At 32.8% G+C, this 25430-nt stretch overlaps 5 protein-coding genes across 7 annotated transcripts; 4 read left to right on the top strand and 1 right to left on the bottom strand.

The window, feature by feature from the left end:
* The first annotated feature begins 317 nt into the window (after positions 1-317).
* Positions 318-4672, top strand: LOC116112117 (UDP-N-acetylglucosamine--N-acetylmuramyl-(pentapeptide) pyrophosphoryl-undecaprenol N-acetylglucosamine transferase). Its single transcript, XM_031398308.1, has 4 exons — positions 318-1413; positions 2782-2890; positions 3563-3698; positions 4109-4672. Exons 1-4 carry the CDS (start codon positions 482-484, stop codon positions 4225-4227), a joined length of 1296 nt encoding a protein of 431 aa, XP_031254168.1. The 5' UTR covers positions 318-481; the 3' UTR covers positions 4228-4672.
* A 1348-nt stretch (positions 4673-6020) lies between these two features.
* On the top strand, positions 6021-10164 carry LOC116112090. 2 transcript variants are annotated; one of them, XM_031398294.1, is made up of 11 exons: positions 6021-6359; positions 6456-6533; positions 6992-7109; positions 7206-7337; positions 7498-7640; positions 7785-7887; positions 8701-8792; positions 8906-9080; positions 9312-9482; positions 9604-9704; positions 9838-10164. In XM_031398294.1, exons 1-11 carry the CDS (start codon positions 6084-6086, stop codon positions 9895-9897), a joined length of 1449 nt encoding a protein of 482 aa, XP_031254154.1. In that variant the 5' UTR covers positions 6021-6083; the 3' UTR covers positions 9898-10164. The 2 variants fall into 2 exon arrangements, with proteins under 2 accessions (XP_031254154.1, XP_031254150.1); XM_031398290.1 differs by having other exon boundaries at positions 8692-8792.
* Positions 10165-10229: 65 nt separating this feature from the next.
* On the bottom strand, positions 10230-13975 carry LOC116112107 (E3 ubiquitin-protein ligase MBR1). The gene is made up of 5 exons (XM_031398301.1): positions 13194-13975; positions 11873-12030; positions 11028-11126; positions 10779-10934; positions 10230-10678 (listed from the first exon to the last, which is right to left on the bottom strand). The coding sequence occupies exons 1-5, from the start codon at positions 13837-13839 to the stop codon at positions 10544-10546; spliced, it is 1194 nt and encodes a 397-aa protein (XP_031254161.1). The 5' UTR covers positions 13840-13975; the 3' UTR covers positions 10230-10543.
* A 7096-nt stretch (positions 13976-21071) lies between these two features.
* LOC116112163 lies at positions 21072-21976 on the top strand. 2 transcript variants are annotated; one of them, XM_031398342.1, is made up of 2 exons: positions 21072-21333; positions 21560-21976. In XM_031398342.1, exons 1-2 carry the CDS (start codon positions 21123-21125, stop codon positions 21757-21759), a joined length of 411 nt encoding a protein of 136 aa, XP_031254202.1. In that variant the 5' UTR covers positions 21072-21122; the 3' UTR covers positions 21760-21976. The 2 variants fall into 2 exon arrangements, with proteins under 2 accessions (XP_031254202.1, XP_031254209.1); XM_031398349.1 differs by having other exon boundaries at positions 21072-21324; positions 21560-21975.
* Positions 21977-23261: 1285 nt separating this feature from the next.
* Positions 23262-24394, top strand: LOC116112154. Its single transcript, XM_031398333.1, has 2 exons — positions 23262-23578; positions 23869-24394. Exons 1-2 carry the CDS (start codon positions 23386-23388, stop codon positions 24159-24161), a joined length of 486 nt encoding a protein of 161 aa, XP_031254193.1. The 5' UTR covers positions 23262-23385; the 3' UTR covers positions 24162-24394.
* The last annotated feature ends 1036 nt before the right edge of the window (positions 24395-25430 follow it).

The following is a 25430-nucleotide window of genomic DNA, read 5'->3' as shown; positions in this document are numbered from 1 at the left end:
GAAAACCCTAGTTTTACGGTAACTAACAATCAGTGAGAAATCAGATGCCAAAGTGAGGGGGTTTTGTAGAGAGAAGACCAGAGATTCAAATAGTGGTGACTGAGATAATTTTTTATGTCAAAGTTGACCAAAATCGGTTTTGGATAGTAACGGAATATTAACTTTGGGTGAAAAAGTGGTCTTTTAAAACTTTTTAGGTGGGAAATGTCATTAAGCCAAACCTTGGGTCGTTTATCCAACCCATAATTCAAGTGAAACTCACACTATCAAAATATCTCCCATCAGTTCATAAAATTGTCAAAACAAGAAAATGAAATTTCAAAGTGATGCTCCAAAAACGCAGCTTTCCAAAATCCTAAGTACTGTAATGGTCGCCCACCCTCTTTGTCTCTTCTCAACTCTCACTCTCTCCCCATTTCAACTCTCAACTCAAATGCATTTCTCTTAACTTCTTCTTCTTCTTCTTCTTCTTTTAATCCACATGGCTTCCATCTCTCTTCTCTCAACTTTCCCATTTTACCCCTCCCTCTCCACCTCTTCCTCCACTTCTAACCTCTCTTTTCTCCATTTAAGGCTCTTAAAACCCACCTACTGTCTCTCCCTCAAACAATCCAACACCCCAGAAACCGACACCCATTTGTCCCAACATGACGCTTTTCGTGTCGCTTTTGCTGCAGGTGGTACCGGTGGCCACATATCCCCTGCTGTTGCCATAGCTGATGAGCTCAAAATCATCAACCCCGCCTCTCAATTCCTCTTCGTTGGATCGCCCAACAGCATGGAAGCAACTGCGATTCCTTCATTTGGCTTCGATTTCGTCTCGGTTCCCACTTTGGTTTGCTTGTTTCGTCCCTTAGTTTCTCTTAGAAACCTCTTTCTTCCTTACTATATAATCAAGTCTATACTTCTATGTAATTCCATACTTGAAGATTTTGATCCTCATATTGTAGTTGGCACTGGCGGTTACGTGTCGTTTCCTATTTGTTTAGCTGCGGTTTTTAAAGGGATTAAAGTTGTAATTCAAGAACAAAACTCAGTGCCTGGTATTGCCAACTGGGTTCTTTCTTTTTTAGCTGATAAAGTGTTTGTGGCATTTAATTCTACGGTTGAGTGTTTTCCAAGAAAGAGTAACTGTGTTGTGTGTGGAAACCCTGTGAGGTTGTCTGTGAGGGCTTTTGTTTCAAAGGAGGTGGCAAAATTGAAGTTTTTTCCGAAGTCGGGGAAGGGGGAGGGGAAAGTTTTGTTGATTTTGGGTGGGTCTTTGGGGGCCAATGCGATAAACATTGCAATGTTGAATTTTTACTATAAAATGTTGGTGGAGGACAAGTTGTTCATCATTTGGCAGACTGGGGTTGAGTCCTTCAATGAGATGGAAAGCCTGGTTAAGAATCATCCTCATTTGCTTTTGACACCGTAAGTTGTTATTGTTATCATTATTAGTTTTTTATTTGACAGATTCTATTCTCTCTTTTAACCCTTATTATGTTATATGGTGCTAGTTCATAATATTTGTGTGATTGATTTGTACATTAGTTCTAGTCGGAGACCTAAATCATGAAGTTGTTTTCCTTATGATGACAATGTGTGTTGTCTTCCGATTAAGGTTATTACTTTGTGGAGATGGCTGCAATGATGAAGTCAAGAGGTTCATTGGGAAAGATGCATTACTTGGTTTGCTTTTATTTGGGAACAGAACAATGCTAAGTATAATTTGGCTAGAAAAATAAAGACTTTTAATAGAAACTAGTGGTTGGGTGGAAAGTATAATTTCTTGACATCGGCGCACAGTTAACTGAAATCTTCCTAAGTATTATGCTGATGAGAGTTATATTTTAGGAAGAAAAGGATAATAATACTTAACCTGAGGAAATTCGACAGTAGAAAGAAGTGGTGTAGGCCTATGTGGAGAGTACAAGAAGAGAAGTGAATGAGATTTTAGTCATTCTAGGTGATGAGTTTGCTAAAGGGTTAAACTTCAAATAGATTACAGGTTTGGAACTCTGCAAGCGTTATTGTTCTTGTAATTAGTTAACTGGACTGAAAAACATCACTTCCAACTAGAAGTATCAATACTTTAACCTGAGCCATTGGTCGCATGGCCTGCTCATTAATCATGTGTAGACATAATTGTTCATGTTGACACATGGAAGCTCAAAGTCGGTCTTCTTAGGCATTAGAGTTTAAAATATCAAGATGCTTGGCAGCCAAAGTTGGGGGTAAAAGGAGGGGAGGAACATTTTAATGATGTACTCTTTGACCAATCCCATACCCTTGTTTCGCCTGTTTGTGACCTGTAAGTTTCTTTAGGTAGCCAGTTTCTCTGCATGAGTTCCCATATGCTATTGGCCACCTGCACAGGGTCTCCTTTCTATGACTTGGATTCAAAAGGTGTTGGATCTTAATGGAGTTGCAATGGACATAATAAATATGATAAAACTTTTCAGTCTGGTAGAGTAATCAGTTAAGGTCCCTCAAGAATTTCAGAAGTACTAAAAACACCTTAAATTAACATCTGGGAGTTTTGGCTAATTTCCTTTAATATTGATTACGCCTAGGCATATTTTGCATTATGTAAAATTTCACCTCATGTTCCAAATTACTGTTAATTCTTGGTCATCATTTTGAAGTTTGACTTTAAAATTTGAAACTATTGTTGCCTAATTTCTTTGTGTTTCGTAGTTGATGAATGAAAGTCATATAGCCATATAGAACACATAGTGGTGGCACAGTATTCTTCATTTATATTCTCTCATAATTTTCATGACTACGAAATGATTATAGGTTCTTGGAATCTATGGATTTGGCATATGCAGCTGCAGACCTTGTTGTTTCAAGAGCTGGTGCGATGACATGTTCTGAGATCTTGGCTACAGGGAAACCTGCTATTCTGGTATTGAGCAACAAACCTTTGTTCTCTTTCTAGTAATGTACACATGAAGGAGAAGTTGTTGGTCTTGATGTAATAATTTAAATTACAATTACGTTTTGCAACTCTAGCTTGATAACACTTCAAACTAGAGGTTTGTTTATTTTTTAATTATTTCCTAAAAACATCAGTACCTTGTCTTGAAAGACCAAATTACGAAAAAAAATTATGCTTTTTAACTATTCAAAGTAGAATGAACTTGTTGTGAAGGGTACTGGCAGGATACCTGATATGAAGTTCTATCTATGTGAAGTGGGTAAAGACGAGAAATAGTCAAATCTATGCACTCATTGAGTATGATTCTATCATTCACTCAAGTAACGATCTTTTTTCCCTTTATGGGACCATAATTTCAATCTGTGGGAAGTAATAATAAGTTTATGTTTTTTATGCCAGTGTGCTCCTTCTGATGAGGCGTTAATGTTATGAAATATCCTTCCTCTTTTCTTTCATTCTTTCTCTTCTTGTTCTAATAGCACTGAGATTGCTACTTATTCTCCTTAGTTCAGAAACTTTGTATTGTTTTCTGTTGTGAAAATATTACTTGATGTTCGTGACAATGTCTGGTTAGACTATGTTTATTAAAATTACTGCTTTTAAGATCACAGTCATGCTTGTCTCTTTTCTATTTTGTAGATACCATCACCAAACGTTGCTGAAGGACATCAATTGAAAAATGCATCATTAATGGCTGATGTAGCTGGTTCAAGAGTTATTACTGAAGATGAACTTGATTCAATCACCCTAGGAACCGCTATCGAAGATATACTAGGTATGTTTTATATGTTGCTTATAACGGTGATTATTGTGTATTAAGACTTTGTACTGTGCTTCAGTCCCCCATAGAAGTATGTGAAATCATTTTGATATTGTATAAGCTCCTAGAACTATTGGATGATAGAGTCGCATTAGGATTTCAGTGAAAGGCATGGGCTCTCGTTATATGATATTATCTTTTGACTGCTGGTAGTGATGTCCCTTTACTTAGATAACTGATACACACTATGCTTTATTTCATTTGTTTGTTTGTTCCTCTGTGTTTTTCCTTCAGATCTAGAATCTCATTCAAGGAATTATATATGAAACTGACAAATAAAAACTGTGCTTATCAAAATTTTATTTAAAATTCTTGAATATTAATTAATTTTTAGTCTCTAATCCGTTGTATCATTATGGTGACAGGGAATGAAGGTCTAATGGCAGATATGAGTGAGAGGGCTCGGAAAGCTGCAAAGCCTAGTGCCTCTGCTGAGATTGCACATCAAATTCTTTCTCTGATCGAGTCATCAGCTGCAAAGTAGCAGCAAAAAAATCAAGCAACGGATAAAAGTTTCTCCGGTCAACAGCAGTTCAATCGACGCTTACTGCAAAAATTCCCGTTGCCACAATTTTCATTCTTCCCCTGCCTGTACCATTATCTTGACAACAGCTCAAATGTTCCATAGAAGTCGGGTCCACACATACTGTTGTATAAATGCCAGTTCAGGAGGCCAGAAATCACAGGTTCTCTCTCTTTTCTTCTAGCTTCAGAGTAGATGCTTTTTACAAGCACTTCTAGCAATACCTGAGAAGTGCTTCCGAAGTCATGAAATTTGTTGTTTAGTTTTAGACATTTAAGTGAAATTCATTTAGATTTTTGGCAGTTGATATGAAACTTACTCTTGTGCTCAGCAAGATCATCAAAGTCTGTAAGAAGCAAACTGTATGATCAGTCTTCAAATAAATCAAACACTGATTGAGACACCTTCATAACATTAGTTTCATTTTCAATTTAGATTTTGAAACTTATCCAAATTGATTTGTGGGATTCAATCATTCCATTAAAATCAGATTGATTTTCTTGTCTTTTAAAACATGTGGTATATATATAATTGCTTGTAATGTAAGTCAATGAAATCAGGATAAAATTTATTTTGAGAAGCAAAAGCAATGAAGATATTTCCATTTATTGAAAACCCACCTTATAATTATCAAAAGCTCTCCTAAAATTATCAAAATATTTAATATTTTATGAATGAAACGAATAAATCAATATTCCGAAACTGGCCTGAATTTTAAACTGGATAAGGGTCGGTTTTCGATTTAAACGGTTCAACCGGCTTGACCAACGGGTCAGCAATATATATCATTTGTCGCCTCATTCTCTCTATCTTCTTTTCACCTATCATCTCTTTGTCCCCTCATTTTCTCTTTTTTCTTCTCACCTGTCACCTCATCTTTTTTTTTTTTCTCTCTTTCTCCCGGCCTCTTCTCTTTCTTCCTTACTTCTTCCATATTCTCTCCTCTTTTCTTACTTCTTCTCTTTCTTCTTCAGATCTTCTCCTTCGTCTTTTTTTTTTTTCCTCTCTCTTTCTCCCCCATCCTCTTCTCTTTCTTCTTTACTTCTTCCATATTCTCTTCTCTATTCTCACCTCTTTTTCTCTTTCTTCTTTTGCTTCTTCAGATCTTCCCCTTCATTTTTTTTTCTTTCACCTTCTAAGCTCGAATTGAACCAAAGATGAATCAAGTTGGATCTTTGAAGCCGAAAGAAAAAGAAAAACATATAGTTGGACCGGTTTTATCATTTATTTCCAGCCCGATTGGACCGTCGGTCTGCTACTGTTTAAACGGTTCATTTACGGTTTAAAACGGTCTGATCGCTGAGAACAATTTTTATTAGTTTATGAACCGTTTTTCTTTCCAAATCCGGTCCAACCGGTCTGATCCGATTTTCAGAACACTTAGAATAAATTTTAAGTCATTTCATAGGGGAAAATAAATAAATCGTTTTATACTAAATCATCTCCCATGGAAAATAAAATAAACGTTTTTCATTATTTTCTGAATTACACGAATGAGTTTTAAATCATCCAAAAATTTATAAAAATACGTATATATCAATGGTATGAAAATTGATTTAATATAAAAATAATTAAATATAATTTAAATATTAATGTGTATATATATATATATATATATAGAATAAAAATGTTGCGTCTGATATTTTTCAAAAGGATAATAATATCTCAACCCAATTGGGCCCCTACATCTAAAATAAAATTAATAAATACAAAAGCGATGGACCCCCTCCCTATTCTCAGTAGTTAACCTTTCTCAACGATAAAACAGAATAAACCCAACCGTTTTACTCCAACTCGGAAAATAAAATTCAATTAAAATGGTGGTTCTTCAATCAGATCTCCGTTCGGGTACCATCTTTCGCCTCATTCCGTTACGTTCCAACCCGGATCAGCCTCGGACATCGGTTCGACTCAGTACGTGGAGAGCATCATACGGTGGTGGCCGTGGCATGCAAGCCGCGAAGAGAAACGACAATGCGGTGAAGCTGGAAAAGATGAAGCCTAAGATCTGTACGGCCGATGAGCTCCATTACGTTCCCGTTTCGAACTCTGATTGGCGTCTCGCTCTCTGGCGCTACCTGCCTTCTTCCAAGGTATGTATTAATTATGAGTGTGAAGTTGAAAAGTTATGAGGACGTGGATGATATTTTCCATAGTTGATTAAGTGTGTGTGATTGTAATTTGAGCAGAGTCTACGAAGGAATCACCCGCTGTTGCTATTGTCAGGAGTTGGAACTAATGCCATTGGCTATGATCTTTCTCCTCAGGTCAGTTTCTTTTTCTTATTCATTCAACTTTTATCTGTATTTTTTTTATTATTATTATTCAATACATTTCTTATTTAGATTCCGAATATCTGAAAACGAACAAGAGTTTATGATTGTTCGTGGTTTTTTGAGTTTTTAAAAACAATTCCAAATATGATGCATGAATAATCAAGTATGTTTTCAGATAGTAAAATTTAGGGAATTTAATTGCACATAGTTTGTGGGATACTTTTAAGGATAGCTTAGAATATTAGATATTATAATTTCAATGTTCATTTGGGTAAAAACTTGTTGCTGTTAGACCAGCCGAAAATGGAAATTTCTGCTGGAATTATTGTCAATGTGAATTTTGTTTCTGTGGGTCTTCTGATTGTGTTCTTATTTGGAGTGTTAAGTAATTTTAAGCATCCCTTATTTCATATATGAGCCAATTGATTATTCATTTAATTGTTTTTCAGTCGTCATTCGCACGCTTTATGTCTGGCCAAGGATTTGATACATGGATTCTTGAAGTTCGAGGTGCTGGGCTGAGCACACATGGAGAAGACTTTAGAGAAGTTACAGAGACTCTTGATGGTACGTCCCAGCGAGTTTATTTTGCTGGTTAAGTGAGGAACAATTGGACTTTTTTTGCAGGATCTCTTTCAACCGTTGACCATGGTTTCAGTGCAGATTCTGATGTCAGATCGGTTAATGTGAAAACGACAGAGATGTTCTCTGAAAATGAACAATCGAAATCAGCATCTAAATTATCAGAAATTGTTATGCAATTATCTGAAAGACTTTTAGGCTTTCTGAGTGAAGGTCAGTCTGTTAACTTGTCAGATTCTATAAATTTTCATTTATATTACACTTAAATGATGATACACAGAAATTCTCAGGTTTATCAGAAGCAGGGAAAAACTCCCACATAACTAACCAAATCAATGATTTGACCCGATAGTTGTAAAAATTACTGAAGCAGGTCCCCAGTCAGTTACACCTCAGTTATTTGAGTTGCACGAGAGGCTTTCAACGTCAATAGGAGGCTTCCGGAGACAACTTGACTTGATCATGAAGAATGATTGGGACTTCGATCACTACCTGGAAGAGGATGTTCCTGCTGTGGTGAGGTGACATTTCTTTTGTGTAAATAGCTTAGAATATGAGAAATCATATCATCTTATTTTATCTCTACATTTTGTCTTCAATTTATCATAGTACTGGCAGTTATATGAACTTACAAGACACTCTGATTGAATGTCACCTTAGATGGAGTACATAAGAACCTTAAGCAAGCCAGAGGATGGCAAATTACTTGCAGTTGGTCACTCCATGGGAGGAATCCTGCTATATGCTATGCTATCACGATATGGTAAGTCATTATGTCAAACCAAACTGAATATCCTGATAGCATTTACTTTGTGATATTGTTATATAATGAACTTCTATCTTTGATTTTAATATTTTACCTTTGTTTAGTTTAAGTATGGAATTATGGACAATAGTTATAACAGAGGGAGCAAGATTCTTAGAACCTTAAGCAAAGTTGAATTAAGTCTTCAAATATAAGCTTTAATAATAGGTCTGCAAATGAACCATGCTGGTTTCTTAAGAAAGTCTATGAATAGCTCACCAAAGTAGGCACAACTTTAATTTTCAAGCTTGATTTCTTAATAAGTGAAATATCTGGGTTGGTTTTTGGCCATTGTAGTGATGTGATGTTGAAGATATTCACTTATTGCATGCTCTAAAATCGGATGTTGTCCAATAATAGTGTTTTATGCCTATCTTTTAGGTGACAATTAAGAAATCTTGATCTATATTATTATTTAATTTTTTTAGTTTATTAAAATGACAATTAAAACAACTCAATATAGGCAGGGTTGTTTTACAGCCGAACATGACACAAGTAGTTAGTTGGATGCATTCCGGTGAAGCAAATCAATTTGACCTTATCCTGTGTATTTATTTTGTTAAGCAAGTCAACTCAATTTTGATTGAGACATAATTAAGGCAATATTAAATCCATAAACTTCAAGATGGGATTGAATTTGTTAATATTTATTTATGGTTTTAATTTAGATTAGTAATACTACATGATAATGTGGTTCATGGCGATATAGTTGTCCGTAAACAATGATTATTTCTGTGTTCTTAACCTTTTCTATTTTATAAGGTTTTGAAGGAAAGGATTCTGGGTTGGCATCAGTCACTACTTTAGCATCGTCACTCGACTACAGGCCTTCAAAATCATCACTCAGATTGCTCTTACCTCTGGCAAGTGCTCTGGAAAACTAATTGTTTTAAACAGCCTTTTTTTGTTTTACTATGGCTTTCACATGCAGCAAATAAAAAACAAGAAGCTGATGTTATTTCATTGTGCTGCACAGGCAGATCCTTTACAAACCCTAAATGTTCCAGCCGTCCCACTTGGAGTGATTCTTGCTGCAGCTCATCCTTTTGCATCCTATCCTCCCTATATCTTGTCTTGGGTAAAGGCACACATTTCTGCAGTGGACATGATGCATCCTGACTTATTTGAAAAGCTTATTTTCAACAACTTCTGTAAGTGCAAACATTTTTAATTTCCACAAACTATTACAGCATAAAGGATTTTAGAGCATTAATGCTTCTGGCTAGATCCCAGAACAAAATAGGAAGAGATTTCCCTTTGAAGTCTCTCTCTTTTTTTTTTTTTTTTTGGTTCTTCTCAAACAGTAGCAATATTTTTGGTATTTTTCAGTTGCTTATTATTTTTAAAGAATTATGTGGATGATATTAGGATATAATTTGCAGGCAACATACCCTCCAAGCTTCTCTTGCAGCTATCAACCGTCTTCCAAGAAGGTGGATTAAGTGACAGAACCGGGACTTTTTTTTACAAGGATCACCTAGGCAAAAGCAATGTCCCAGTGTTGGCACTTGCCGGAGACCAAGATCTAATTTGTCCATCTGAAGCTGTGTATGGTATGGTATTTAAACATCATATGGTCTCTCCATACCCTTAAAAGGCTTTTTTTATTATCAACTGTCTCACAGCGTTTTATTTTACTTATTCTTCCCAATTATGTTGATATTAATGGAGCAGAAACTGTGAAGCTCTTTCCTAAGCATTTGGCTACTTACAAAGTTTTTGGAGAACCCAGTGGTCCACATTATGCTCACTATGATTTGGTGGGAGGGCGTTTGGTATGAACTAATCATATGCTCATTTTCTCACACTGAAAACATATATACATCGTGAAAACAGCAGTAATGTAGCACAATACACCAGATCGGATTCAGAATAATTTCCCTTTTCTTCGTGTTTTTCTTTATGCAGGCGGTTGAACAAGTTTATCCATGTATTATTGAATTTCTCTCTTGTCATGATATGACTTAATACCTACGATTCTCCACTCGACGAAGTTAGAATCTCCGAGAGGAGAAGAGTTCCGATCAAGATCTGAATCAGTATGAAATGAGAGGTAAAGAACCAGTTTCTGCATGGATGACCTGCTATGAACATTGGTTGTATATAACATAGAAATGTAAAGATATAGTATATATACAAGAGCAATTAATAGTCATCGTACCCAAAAAATAAAAATGTCAATTGTACAAGATCAGGATTGAACTTCCATAGCAATATAAAACTATATCAAACGTATGTTTGTTTTCAATTAGAATTTTAATGAAGGGATATATCCCCTAAAGGTAAAAGAAACATGGGAATTCAGTCATTGATCCAATATTGAAGGTTTAGAGCAACACAAATATAGAAATATAATTTAAGTGGGCAAGCATGGTAACAATGTCCATCGAATTTCATGATCATAAATGTCAAGGAGATGATATTTTCAGGTTGCCAAAACTGCCCGTCATTTTGAAACAACCAGAGATTGAGGCTTCTTCACACCAAAGAATGAATTGTTGCTTATGTATTGGAAATAAAAATCTATACACCAAATAGAGAGATGTGAACTAAATCCAGTCATTTGAGAACAAACACCTGCACTCAAATGTGTGATGCAAAGAATCCAATTGTTCTAGCATCTCGACACCACCGTGATCTTACAGACCGGGCAAGCATTTTTCTGTGCAAGCCATTGCTTTATACATTGGATGTGAAAGCTGTGTCCACAATCTAGCTTGCCCATCTCGTCGTCTTCTTCATATTCCTCCTGCGTAACAAGATGTGTACAGGCATTTTAAACGAGATTCGAACAGCAAAATGGAGAGTAACGAGGAAAATGAGTTGTAGATTAAAAGAAAAAAAGTCACCTGACAAATGGTGCATTTCTTATCAACGTGGATTGACAAATAAGATGATAAATCATTTGCAACAGAGTTCTTAAGTTTCCGAAGACATCGTCCCATCTCATCTTCTTTCAGTCCAGTATTCACATACCCAATTCTTTCACCCAGCTCGAGCAATTCCTGTTTCAACACCATAATAAGAATATTGCCATTTTGACATAAACACATTGTGATAATGGATCAAACAAACTAAGCAAAGAGTAATCGACATACCTCATATGACATGTTGTCAACATCAAGTCTCCAGTCTCTGAAATGGTCGTGAGAATCTAATCTTCCCCCCATCAGCAAACTATTTTGAAGCATCATTATCTGCAACCAGAAAGCACCTATTTTCAGTGAATCTTAAATACAATGAACCAAACACATACAACATACTTCACAGGATAACAGCAGAAGCTATCAAATTGTTAGGTTTCGCCATTCCCACTTTGCTTACAATATCCTAATTCAAAAAGGATCAAGAATAGACAATTTCATCACATAAACTACAATTTCCAAAGCAAACTGTAGTATAAAAATGAAAAGCAATTCCTTAAATTGATTAAGGATTCTGAGGGCGATCATTAAAATAATATACTCACTGCCCATAAGACATCATGTAGCATATCTTTGAGCAACATCTCTAATATGTATCTTTGAGCCCAGCAACAGGAATTTGTCATTGACAAAGTTTCAAGAGTATTCAGCACCATCTCTTACACCACCAAACCAATTTCACGCATAATTGGGGTAAACATCTTAGCACCGATAGACAACAACAATCTAAGGACACGAACGATTTAAATGAAAAAAAAAAAAGCACCTAGATTGAGAACAAGAAGCAAACTATGCTTAACAAAAGAAACTAAGCCATTCAGTTTCTATTTCCAGTTCAAAATACATCATATTCTGCAACAGAATCCAACAAAGTTCCCTGGAACCCCCTTAAAACTATAAACTAACAGGCAATATATGGGGTGACAGAGACATCAAATGCCCAACAGTGGCTATGTCATATCAAACTTCATCAAGGAAAATAATAAATACAAACCGGTAACGCCAACATAACTACACACCTCAGCAAGGCCATCAGGGGAAGGATGTCGAAGATGACGATAGTACCGGGGTCCAAACACATCAAGTTCCGGGCGTCCGAATCCGAAAGCAGGGTCAGAATCCGGGAAAGGTAAACTGTCAGGAGTGACCGTCCGCCTCGGTATACAAGAAGAACGCTGCCAGGATTTATGGAGGAAATAAAGCAATATATCAAACAAACTGAAACAAAATAGTTTTCAAGAGAAGACGAAAACAAATACATTAAAAAAAAAAAAAAGATAAGAGGGGAAGAGAGTGTCACACTCTTACTCAAATACTAAATTACTTATCAAAAGGTCCATAATGGAATTCCAAGTTTATAGGGGCTCCACAATTGGACCCAATCATCCAAGCATTTTAGATTACGTTAGTAACTAAGCAAAACCATACGTACACGCACTTTGGAATTAATAAATTAATCAATTTTAACTTTGGTTTCACAAAAACACTGAATATTTCACCTTATAATAAAGTAAAATTAATGAAGAACCAATAAAGAATTAGGAAAAACATAACAATAACTGCAGAGAAAAAAATACAAGTATGGGCTCAATGACAGGGACTAACTGAGAAACTAGAGAAGAATGAAAGAAGAGAAGAAACATAATAGGGCACAAGTCATTCAATATTTTTTTTTTTTTTTTTTTTAAATGGCAACCATACTGAAAAGGAAATAAAGTTCATCTTTTGATTGCATATTCTTTTGCTTATGGGAATTGTTTCAAGGATAAACAAGGCAGGCAAATATCAACTTATATGAACAGTCAGAGTTTGATTGACTTGGAAAATGCCCAAACTTATACCATAACTGTGTGTTTCAGGAGATATAATTAAAGAGAAAAGGAAATTCAAGTAATTCTACTTCTAGTTTTAATATAATGCTTCTTGTTCCCTAGCAAAAGAAACATATGAAAATCAATTAACAGTAGAAATTTAAAAAAGGTGAAAAAAAAATCCTTAAAGAAATATGTCAAAGTTCAGAGAGTGGCTTCATTAGAAGATGAACAACAACTCTAGTTTGAACATCTTTAAAGATGAAAATCAGATCAAGCTCCAAACTTGCCAGACCAATTATCAAAAAGAAAAGAACTTGATTACATGAAAATCCGACAAAGGAAAAAAAGAAATTAATTTCTTGATGAAATCCCAAAAAGAAAAATCATCAGATGAAAAAATAAGAATCATCAAAAAATCTAAAACCCAGTTCCAATATCATCACATAAATTCACCATGCAAACTCAAAAACTCAGCAGATTGCAGATTATAGAATAAAATTTTAAAAATTTACCTCCCTTTCTCTTTCCCTTTCCCTTTCCCTCTCCCTCTGATTAAACTTCTCAGCATCAATCTTTCCTCTTCCGGAAGAAACATTTCTTCTGGCCACCACACAATCCACGGACCCAACAACTGCATCAGCTCCAGAGAACCCAATTCCAGGCCCACACCACACATCCTGAATAACCATACAATTACCACCATTACTATTATTAACAATATTACTATTAACATTACTCCCACCACCACCACCACCACCACCACCACCATCATCACCATCACCACCACCACCACTTGAAGAGCCCTTGTTGCTGTAACTTCCAATCGTGAAAGCATTATTACTACTAGTAGTAGTAGAATTTTTGTTTACATTCTTTTGTTTCTTTTTCTTCACTTTCTTCCCGTCCCAATCCGCAGAAGTTCTAATCACAGCAGGCAAAGAAACCTGCTGAGATGCAGCCGCAGTGCATCCAAACCCTCTGAATGTAGACTGAGTGAAGTTGTTCAGCTTCTTCTTGGAGGTATTTGTATTGTTTGCGGAGTGAAAAAGAGAAGAGATTGTAGATTTAGAACGAGTGGATTGGGTTTGGATTTGTGGTGGATCTGCTTCAAAAACAATACTTTGACTCATACCGTTTCTGGGTCTGCTTCTCAACCTTATGTGGTCAGCCATATCTCAAAATTTTCAGAGAAGAAGAAGGAAGAAACAAGAAAGAAAGGGATTTTGATTTCTTGTGATTGACTTTAAACTTTAAAGTTTTAATTTTTAACACTTGTAATTAATTGATTTGTAATTACTGTATTGATTGATTATTATGATTCCAAACTTAGAAATTGTTAGGTGGGTATTTGAAAATTTTAATGAAAAATGAAAAAGAATATTTGGTCTAAATCAAACAGCAGTTGAGACTTTAGGTTCATTGGAATATGTACATGACTTTTACTTTTGATTTGTTTTACTGCTTTTGTAAGATAAGTTTGATGCTTAATGCTTAACAATCCAATTCCAAACAAAAGCTAAAGGTTAAATCATTTTATATCTTTCTCTTTTTCTGTCTTTACTGTTTCATTTATTATTAACTTATTCACAACCTTCTTGATAAGGCTTTTGCTTCGTACTGGTGGGGTCACCGTTTTCTTTAAATAATATTTAATTTGTTAGAGAAATATTTTCAAGTTCATTTTTTAACATTTTTTATAAATCATTTAGCTTGTTTTATAGTAATGTTATATATCTAAACAATTTTTTTTTTTTTTTTTTTTACAACTAAGGTATTTGAATCAGTTTACGAATATCCTCACTAAAATTCAAAGAGAGTAATCTCATAGCAATCTATCTTTATGACCTCCCAGATAAATCATGGATAAAAATATTCTTTTTACGTCCAACATATCTCAACTAATATTATAGATTCTTTATTGAAATTTTCATTCAAAGTATTGTGGAAGTCTATGTAGTAATATTTTATCCTTAATATAACCTCTCATTTCCATGTAGAAAATCTTGATCTAGTATTTGAGATGTATAATATATATTTTTTTTTTAGATTATATCAAACATAATTTATATTCTAAGTTTTTGAAAATTATTTTCAGATTACAAATAATAAAAGTAAAAGGACTTGAGATGGGTCATGTTTAGATGAGGATTGAAGGGTTTTTTTTTTTTTTTTTAATTTAAGAAATTAAGGTAAAAAAAAAAGGGGTTAGATTTGTGGGTTAGAATGTAAAAGAGTTAGTGTGGATGAAATTGAAAGGTGCGTACAAAAAAAATTTCAAGGTCAAAAATCAAAGTTGTATTGGAATTGTAACCAAACTTGTGGCAAAAATAGTTGCAGTCATGTGGGGCAAGGCAACCCAAATAGTGAGCTTTAAATTTAAGTCTTCAATCAAAAGCATCAAAATCAAATGGTGGGCTCATTCATACCTCTTAGGCTCTCAATTTATTCGTTTTTTGCACATTAAGCATCATTTGTTCTTCATAATATTTGCTTAATTCTTTCATCCATTAAGATTCATGATTAATTTTTCCTATTTTTACAAAATTATATCCATTTATTTCCCTAACTTGATGGCCCAACAAAGACTAAAAAGGATAGTCACATTGAACTGTAATGCAAAAATAATGATTTAAATTTACAAAGTTACGATTCTATAAATAGTTATAGCTTTTAACCTAATAATAAATGTACGACAAACTTACTAGTAATTACTATCAAAACTCATTTCAGAAAAGTATGATCTCAAAAATATAAAGTTACGATTTTATAAATAGTTATAGATTTTTTTCTTTGGTAACCGGGGGTGTCTGATCCAACTTGCACGAGACTCAACTAATTACTCGAGACCCTGAAATTAACAATCGGATAAAAACCCTTTGAGTAATACACTTAAAAATCTATATTCGACCACTCAGTCACCCAAGGGTTGGTTGAATATTTTGATAATCATTTTCAGTAAAATTAATAACTCTTTCAAAAAAGGAAATATTGGAATTATTTCAATTTGTCGAAACTTATGAAATTTATTAGCTGTGTAGTCTCCAGGGGGACCATGCATAACATAAGGGTTCAACAAAACAAGAAAAAATGAGAAAGGGAAAGTTACAAAATATATAATAATGGAGCTTCATAAACAACAAGAAATAAAGACAAATTGAGAGCTTATTTTATTTTATATTATATTCTAAATTAATTCTTTAAGAATCTTTTTTTTTTTTTATTAATTAAAACTAATGCAACATGTTTAATTTGATTAAAACTCACACATCGAATAGAAGATTTATCACATGTGAATAGTGTCACTCAACTAATTTTTATTTTGTCAAAGGTCAGCAAACTATAGATAAATAATCTATTAATTAAATGCTTTAATGGGTTATAAACCCACACCTGGCTTTGATTAATTTTGTACTAAAACTATTTTAAAGTAAGTTATTTATTTAATTAACCAAATTAATCTTCATATATTAAGACCCCACTTGCTCTATTTTTTTTAATATATGATATGATTATAGATTAAATATTATTTGCATGAATTGACTAACATTAGATTAATTAAATTTTAAATTTTGTTTTAGGAACCCAAAGCGATAGTTAAAGAGACATGACATTGAATTGTTGTATATTACTATATCTATATGAACCAATTTCGTAGAAGATTAATTCGATTTTATTTTTTTTGTTTCAATAGGGATGATAAGATTGTGATGTCATTAGAGTGGTAAACTTGAATTAAATAATGCTAATTAAGTTTGGTATAATCAAGTTGCTTAGGATTTGTTAAGCATAATCTTTTTTATATATATTTGTTTAAGTGTATTGACTTTGGTAATTAGAATATAGAGAAAAGGTAGAGGATAAGGACTTGGAATTTGAAGAAGTTTTAGAATAATAAGATTAATGATGAAGGTGGGTGAGCAAGAAAATTACCTAATTAACTATAGATTAGTACTATTAATGTGCCAAGGCTTGCCTTGGTATTTATCAAATTAAAAGGATTTTAAGATTTATTTATGTTTAATAAATCATAATTTGTTTATTAAAGTGGTAAATTCAAGTGTATTTAAGCCCTAACAAATTGGAAATTGGGCAGTGTAGCAATAAAATGAAATTAAAAAAAAAAAATTGGTTTGTCTAAATTAATTTTTTTTTTTTTTTAATCACCGAAGGTGTCCACTCCCTCAGGGTTTTGAAACTGCTAGTTGGGTAAGAGTCCCAATCAATTAATCTCTCGAGCCTTTGGAACAGTCGGTCAGGTAGAAGCCCGAGTGGTCACCCCTACTAGTGTTTGGGGAGACTCGAACTCAAAAGTTTATGAAACTTCATTTTACTCTTTTACCATTAAACCACCCAGTGATGGTTATCTTATATTAATATTTCAATTAATTAGCTGCCCCTTTATTATTGAACTGTTTTTACATAAATTATTGGGGACCCAACTTATTAATTATATTTCCTTGTTTTAAAGGATTATAGGGATTTAATTATCTTTTTACAATCTACAAGAAAAAAAAGAGTGAAAAGTTGAAACAAGATAAAAAGAGTGAAAAGGCATGTTAATGACTTCTTAATTCACATAATTAATGTTAATTATCATTAAATGATTGTAAAGTTAAGCATAGAGAAAAGGGGTTTGATTTATTTGGCCAAGATTTTTTATATTTCTAAAATATATACATAAGGAGTTTTTTTCATTTATTTTTAAAGTACTACTATAATCATGTAAATCATACTAGTGATATTAATAAATAATAACATGAAAAAGCATGGAATGTCACACTAGTAATATTATATGAATCAACTGCTTAAAATGTGAGATTAAAAATGATTAATTTATGATCAACATTGAGGGAAGCCCTCCCAATTTGGATAATCCATCAAAAGAAGTTTGCTGCTATTTTAATTTATTGACTAAATTTTAATATATAAAATGAGAAAGAAACCAATAGCCGAAGCAATTACTCTAACAATCATGGAATAATTCAAACTTTTATTCCATGTCATAAGTTTTACGTCTAATATCCCATTTCTTACAACAACATTAATAGCCATGTAGTTCATTATTATAAATCATATATTGTCATAAATACAACATAAATTCAATAAATTAATGCTACAATTAAAATGAAATAAAATAAAAACTTCATTGAATATTTGACAGAGTTAAAAGGAGGATTTCAACTGGCATTTCAGAGAAGGGGAGGTTGCTGGGGTGGAGTGTTACAGAAATATGACAGCGAAAATGCTTTAAAAAAATACTTTGAGAAAGCAAAAGCAAATGAGAAATGTGGAAATGAAGAGAGTTATTTTATAGACATGCGTGTAGAAAACAAAAAAGAAGGGAACATGATTTGTAGTTTTGTTTGTTGGACAAAGCGGTACCTCTTCCTCTTCCTCTTCTCTTTCCTCTTTGACTTTTTCTTTACTTCTACTCATTCCCCATTACCTTTTTTTTTTTTATTCATTGACATTTGTGTATTTCTATTTGATTTATTAATTTGTTTCATGTTATGCAAAGTGAAGAGGAGAATGGTTTATTGACTGTATATTTTAATAGTAGATGATTATACTGTTTTAGAAAAATGATAAAAGAAGTTGTTCTTCACAAGGGTTTTTTTCTTTCTTACCAAAAATCAAGTTATGATGATTATTACCTAATACAATATAATAGGAAAAGGAAAAGAATTTAATTACATATTATTAATGAATAATGATAAGATGAATTAAATTGAAGAGAAAATCCTAAGAATAAATAAATTATAGACCCTACAAGCCATATTTATTGCGAAACTTTAGGTGCATAATTAATTGCATTGATTAATTGAATGGATTTGGACAGAAGAAGAAGAAGAAGAAGAAGAAGAAGAAGAAGAGGATTGCAAATTTCTAGTTGGCTACAATAAAATCTACACTTAATTAAAAGCTTAAATTTGGTCTCAAAATGCAAGGCAAAATAATGAATGTGAAAGCTTGAATCCCATATTTCAAAATAGTTGGTTTTGTTTGGGCCCCAAGAAAAGAAAAGAAAAAAAAAAACATTTGCTTGGATTCCACTAAACAAGGTAATTGTCTTTTCAGAAAAAAAATCAGCTGTCCACTAATAAAACAAAAGATATTTAAGACTTTTGCAATAAGGCCAACAAGAATTTTGGAACTCCCAATAACTATACCTCCTTTGGAAATTCCAAATTTTTTCTATTTCATAATTCATATCACTACTTCGTATACCCCTTTCATAAATTCACACTATCTTATTTCAAGAGGTTATCTTTATATATATATATATATATATATATAATATATATATATATATTTTTTTTAATAACGGAATTTTCGGACTAGTTTATACACACTTAATTAATCTCGAGACCTATTGAACACCCTATAAATTTAATGTTTTAGATAAGTCATAAATATAGTAGATGGTCTCGAAGTGATTTAAACCTAGAAAGTCAATTAATTGAGTAAATCTTCTTTATCACAAGGCCATTGATTTATTGAAGCTATTGTATTTATAGTTATTTTATTTTCACTATCATCTATCATTTCATGTCTTGACTTTAAGAATTCGATTAACATTTTTTATAGTCAAAACTCTTTAAAAAGACTATCTTTTAAAGATTTTTTTCATGAAAAATTGACTGAAGTTTTAAAAAAATTCAATTACTAGAATAACATCTTTTTATTAATTTACAATATGGTATTAGTAGTACATAGAATGGAATTTAAAAGTTGATGGTGCGCATTAATGGGCAAAATTTTAAAAATTATAATAAACAATTCATCATTTAAAAAAAATATAAAGTTCAAATTTGTTATTTTTTTAATTTTTAATTCATTTAAAAAAAACAAAAGACAGAAAACGCTAAAAGAAAGCCACCTATATTTCTCCATAATCAAAACTTAGAGCATGATTATTTGTAACTTTATAGAAGTTAATGCAATAATGTTTGGTATATAAGAACAATAGGGCAAACGTGTTAAGGGGTTGAGAATTAGTTGGAAATTAAAACAAGCCTGTAATTTCATTGAAAATAATAAGAATTATAAAGTGGGAAGAACATGCAATACATTAAACACTAAAAATGCGGTGATAATACAAATGGACCCAGAAATTAATAATGGAGAATGGCTTAAAAATCAAGATTAATACTAATAATTAAAGTGATTTAAAAAATCTAATTGTCATTATAAGGTATTATTGTGAGAGATTTTGCACTTCAATTATTAAATAAAAACTCTGCATAACAACTAAGGATTGCTGGAAATTTGGTGTTTGAAACTTAATTGACTACTGGAGAGTGGAGACCATTACATACATTTTACAGCGCATGATAAATACAAATTCAACAAGGTGCAATGATTAATGTGCTGCCAAGGGATAACTCAACCCAAGAGACCGCATTCCATGCATTGGATAGGTGCCCATTTTCGTAACCCAACTTTCAACGAAAGCATCATCAATGTTAAAACTTAAGCCAAGGGAGAATCCAACCCAAAAGACTGACTTGTTAGGCGGGAAGATCCTTAAACTTAAGTATCATAGTTGGTAGGTGTGAGATCTCGATGTGGGATCTTAACAAATTCACATTAAATTAAAACAGTTTTTTTTTACAGTATATCAGCTTGCTGGATCGTTCGTCTAGTATCCATATTCATCATTTGCTTTGATTAATATGTTCATTTTCATGACCATTCTTGAAGCTAACCTCATGAAATAGGAGATGCACATGCCACATCCCATTGCTACAAGTTTCAAAATTCCATCTAAACTTTGATGAATATGTGCTTTCTCAATCCCCATATGCAACATGTAATCAAATAATGAGTCATACTTTAGGCTTAAAAAATATCCCAAAAATATCGTCTCAATTGATATGCTATTTGATATTACAATATTCATTTGAGTTTTAAGATTGTTTCTTGACAATTTTTTTACCTCGATTGTTAATTATTGAATAACATTATATATATTAATTTTTTATATAAATTGATGTATTATAATATGATTGGATGACTTTAATTTAAAGATAAATTAAGAAAAAAAAGAAATAATATGTCAAACATGTATAATTGCCACGTCACTTTATACATAATAGTTTATATAATTAGTTTATACACGTTTTTTACTAGGTTTCAATTAAGAAAAGATTCTAATTTATTATAAATATTTGATAGCTAAAAGAGGAGCATTAAGGCCTATCATATAGTGCCAGGCCCACAAAAGTTATTTTCAAGACATATCTAGCTCAGAAGGAGTATCCATTGGGCCGTAACTCAGCCCAGAGTGGGAATCTGTGTTGACATTTTTTTAGAAAGCCGGCCCGGCCCGGCCTATTTGCCGTTGCTTTATTGCATTCTCTTTTATGTCGATCTCAAATATAAAATATAAGAGAAAATTTGGAATTAATTAAAGGTTGGTAAAGCCTAAAACCCTAGCAAGGATTAAGGAGCTATGAAGCGAACTCTGTTCTACGCTCGCAATTTTCTTTTCTTTCCTCCCAAATTCAACGCAAGCCATAAAATTTCACCCATTCAACTTGCTTTTTCAGCTCGGCCGACAGTCAGGTTCTATACATCCGAGTCTGATTCATCCAATTTTGCCCAAACTCAGAGCAATAATGGCGGCACAGATGTTCAGGATGTCAGCAACGAAGGTAACACTGGTATTTCTCTTCTGTTTGGTTGCCGAGAAAGTTGATAGACAGAAGAAATGAAAAGCTTTTTTCTTTTATTATAAAACTCTCTGATTGGACTTGTAAGATATTTAATTTTTTTTTTTTTTTTAATTCTGGGTTACTTAGATCGATTTTTGGCTTCTGTATTCTACTTGTTTATCAAGCTCTGTTTTATTTATGTTGATTTAGTGTTAAATTGTTTTGTAAATACTAGAGCTTAAAAGGAGAATAGAGAGGTACTTTGAGGGCGACGAAGAGGCCATACCATCAATATTTGAAGCCATTTTAAGTAGGAAGTTGGCAGGGAAGCATGAAGAGAGTGATGATGAATTGATGGAAGAGATTAGACGCAAAAATTCAGAGGAAGATCATGTCAAAGAAGAAGAAGAGTTTGATTCCGAGCAAGATAAGTAGTTGGAACACCACCTTAATGATTTGGTCATTTATATTTTTGTTAGATTTTGGTTCACGCTCATCCTTTGTTTGTTTGGATGTATAAATGTAAAATCATTAGGACTAGTTTTACATATTTATAAACTTGCAATTGATTATTTTGGTATTTTTGTCTATGGATTTGGGATACCTTATGATATAATTAGAGAAGTTGAAAGGGGGGCAAAGTGAACTTTTAAATAGAACAATAAAATTGCAATTTCATTAATTAAATTTGCACAATTCTGGAACAATTAACAAGATTAATTAAATTTATGGAATAATTTAAAATAAAAAATAAAAAAATTTAGTGAGTGCTGAGTTGGAGGCATAACCAAGGTAAAATGGAATGGGAATCATAAATAAAGGAAGCGAAAAAAAATGGATTTTTCTCATCAAATAGTTTTGAGAATACATTTGAAACATAAATATCAATAAACATAATTGTAAAATAATTTTCTGATGATTTTCATTCATCATCTGTAATACAGTATATAGACTATATGTAAGAACATTTACAAGGAAAGAATAAATAAATTAATTGCAGAATGTTTCAGAAAATGTTTTATAATTATGAAAGAAATAATATCTACAATCTAAACAGAAATACAAAGAATACAATGTTGTTAGTCTATAAATCAAGAATCAAGGATTACCTTCAGCCATTTAAACAAATTCACGAAGCTGTATTTTGACTCTTCTAAGCTCTCAAGACACTCTAATATTGATGGTATATTTTTTTAGTTTAGTACTTAAGACCAAAACATTATATGCAGCCAAGCTTCCATCAAGCTCTTAATGGCATTGCTTAATGGTTGTCATAAATCCCAATCAATGGTTAAACAAAAACGTTTGAAAAACTGAAGCAACAAATGTGGACGATTAATTTTTAAAACTGATTTTATATTTAATAAAAATAAATTATCAACGTTATATGAGTAATGTAAGTTTTACAACCTTATGATATAATAAGAGAAGTTGAGAAGGGAGCAAAGTGAAGAACAATAAAATTCCAATTTCATTAATTAAATTTGTACAACTTTAGAACAATTAACATAATTAATTAAATTTATAGAACTTTGGAATAATTTAAAATAAAAAATAAAAAAATTTAGTGAGTTCAGAGTTGGAGGCATAACCAAGGTAACATGTAATGAGAATCACAATAACTCTGCTTAATAAATAAAAAAAGGGGAAAAAATGGAATTTTCTCATCAAATAATTTTGAGAATATATTTGAAACATAAATGCAGGAATAATTTTCTGAAGATTTTCATTCATTGTTAATCTATAACATATAGGAAGAACATTGCCAAGGAAAGAATAAAATAATTAATTACAGAATATTTCAAAAAATATCTTATAATTATGAAAGAATTAATATACTGTAATTTAAAAAATAATATCTTATAACTTTAATAAATAAATAATGTCTACTTTTTTTTCCTTTCAACTAGTATATAATTAATACAGAGGCAAGTCTCAGAATCAGTTATTAGTAACCAGCCAAACAGGCCCTTAAGCTTGTGATAAAATTCACAAACCCCTGATCCGAAACCCTAACAAGTAAAAACGAGACGAACTCTGCTAAAAAATGTTTCTCTCCTTATGCGAAACCTTCTGCAGAATCCAAACCCTAATGCATCACTCATTCTACTCGCTGCTTCGACTCGGTCTCCGCTAAGACTCTACTCGTCCGACTCAAACGACTCCTCTATTGACCAAGACCTCCCTGCCTCCGCTTCTGAATCCACCCAGGAGAAGGACGCGTCTCTCGATGTTCAGGATGTGGGTAATAAAGGTAAAAAAGTTTATATTTGTGTTTTGAATGTGTTTGGTTGGTGGGAAAATGGAGGAAAGTGAAAGCAAGTTTTCTGTTTCTGATTTTTTTTTTTTATTCTTTTTTATTGAAATTGAAATTTATTCTGGTAGAATTCTCAGCTAGGATTTATGAAAGGTTTGTGGGTTTGATTTATTTTGTATTGCTGAAATTTATTTTGGAAAAATTCAAACTTAGATTGAAAAAAATGTTGTACTGGATTTCTGTGATTTAAATTATGTGTGATTTAACCGCTTGTTGTTTCATATCAGACCTGAGAAACAAGTTAGCGTGGATCCTAGAGGACGCGATTATTAAATATGGGTTGGCCAGAGATGGTGAATCAGATGGAGAATCAGATGGTGAATCAGATGGTGAATCAGATTATCAAGCAAATTATCAATCAGATGGTGAACGATGGGTTTACCGGAGCCAAAAACAGATGCTTTGCGATTTGGTTCGGCGGGGGCATATTCGAAACCCAGCAGAAAATGGCTTAGAGATGCGGTTCGTCGGGGGCATCTTGATATTCATGAAATCCCAGAACCAGGTGACTATGAATTAGTTGATGAATCAGATGATGAAGATAAGGATTATCAATCTACTGGAAAATGAGATGCTTGGCGATTTGATATTCTTGAAAGAGTAATGTCATGCTTACTCACCATCTTACTATCCTGTGTAATTATAACGCAAATGTACGGGTACTATACGTATAGTAACCGTACTATACCGTTATATTTACCAGGATAGTAAGATCGTTAGTAAGATTGTGAGTAAGCGTAGTTTTATTGTTTACGAGTAGCCTGCCAGTTGTGATTCTTTAGTTGACACTGCCAATTTCTTCCAAATAGCGGCTGAAGCATTCTAAGTTTTCCCATGATGCAAGCGGATACTTACCCTTTTGTTTGGGTCATACGGTAGTCTCCCGTATCGGATAAAGGATGAAATGAGATTCCCACTTCGTCAGCCGTTATTCGAACGAAATGCCATCCATGCTTTCAGTGCCCAATAAAATGGGTATGTGCTATATCCGAAACGTACCCCTTTTTTTTTACCTAAAGAAATCCAAACTTGTAGAGATTTTTAGGAGAAAAAAATTCAAGACAATTGAAAGCAATCAGGCCTCGTACTCCGTTTCGTTGTTGGAGCACCCTTTCCTCAATGCCAGGGAGTGAGGGATTATAGCATTGTCCGGTGGATGAAGACGATGCCAGAGGAATGAAAGAGTTGGCTGCGCCAGGAATAAGATAAGAGGAAAACGGCTTGGATATCAATGACTTTGCTAGGGAAGGTATCACATAGTACTTGTACTATGCGTTATATTTATAAAGGATAGTAAGATGGTTAGTAAGATGGTGAGTAAGCATAACATTACTCATAAAGAAATGACTAATAGTAGGTATTAGTTGAAGTGGTGAAATCTTTGAAGACTTAAGAAGTTAGAAGTTTTGGCTTGTATCTCCTTAAAATCAGGGTTAATTACGACGAGTTTAACTTAAATTTTAAAGTCTGAAAAGATAGGAAAAAAAATTAGGGTTAATTAATTAGGATGAGTTTCAATTAATCAAAAGTTAACAGCTTAAAAAGATAGAAAAATTTAGGGTTAGTTAGAAATAAGTAGGTATGAAATTAGGATGTTTTCTTACAAAAATATTTTATTAAGGTTATTAGTATAAAAGATGCAATTAAAATCTATTTTATTATATTAAAAGTCAAATTAATAATTTAATTTTTACAACTAAATATAATCTTTAATTACAACTAGATTAGGAGAGGGACATGACATATTTAAAACCATTTAAAATAAAAAAAAAAACTTATCAAAACGATT

The sequence above is a fragment of the Pistacia vera genome, unplaced genomic scaffold (assembly GCF_008641045.1).
Source record: "Pistacia vera cultivar Batoury unplaced genomic scaffold, PisVer_v2 Contig1196, whole genome shotgun sequence".
In the NCBI taxonomy this organism is placed as follows: domain Eukaryota; kingdom Viridiplantae; phylum Streptophyta; class Magnoliopsida; order Sapindales; family Anacardiaceae; genus Pistacia; species Pistacia vera.
The sequence above is the reverse complement of the archived record's forward strand: the minus strand, read 5'-3'. Positions and strand labels throughout refer to the sequence as shown.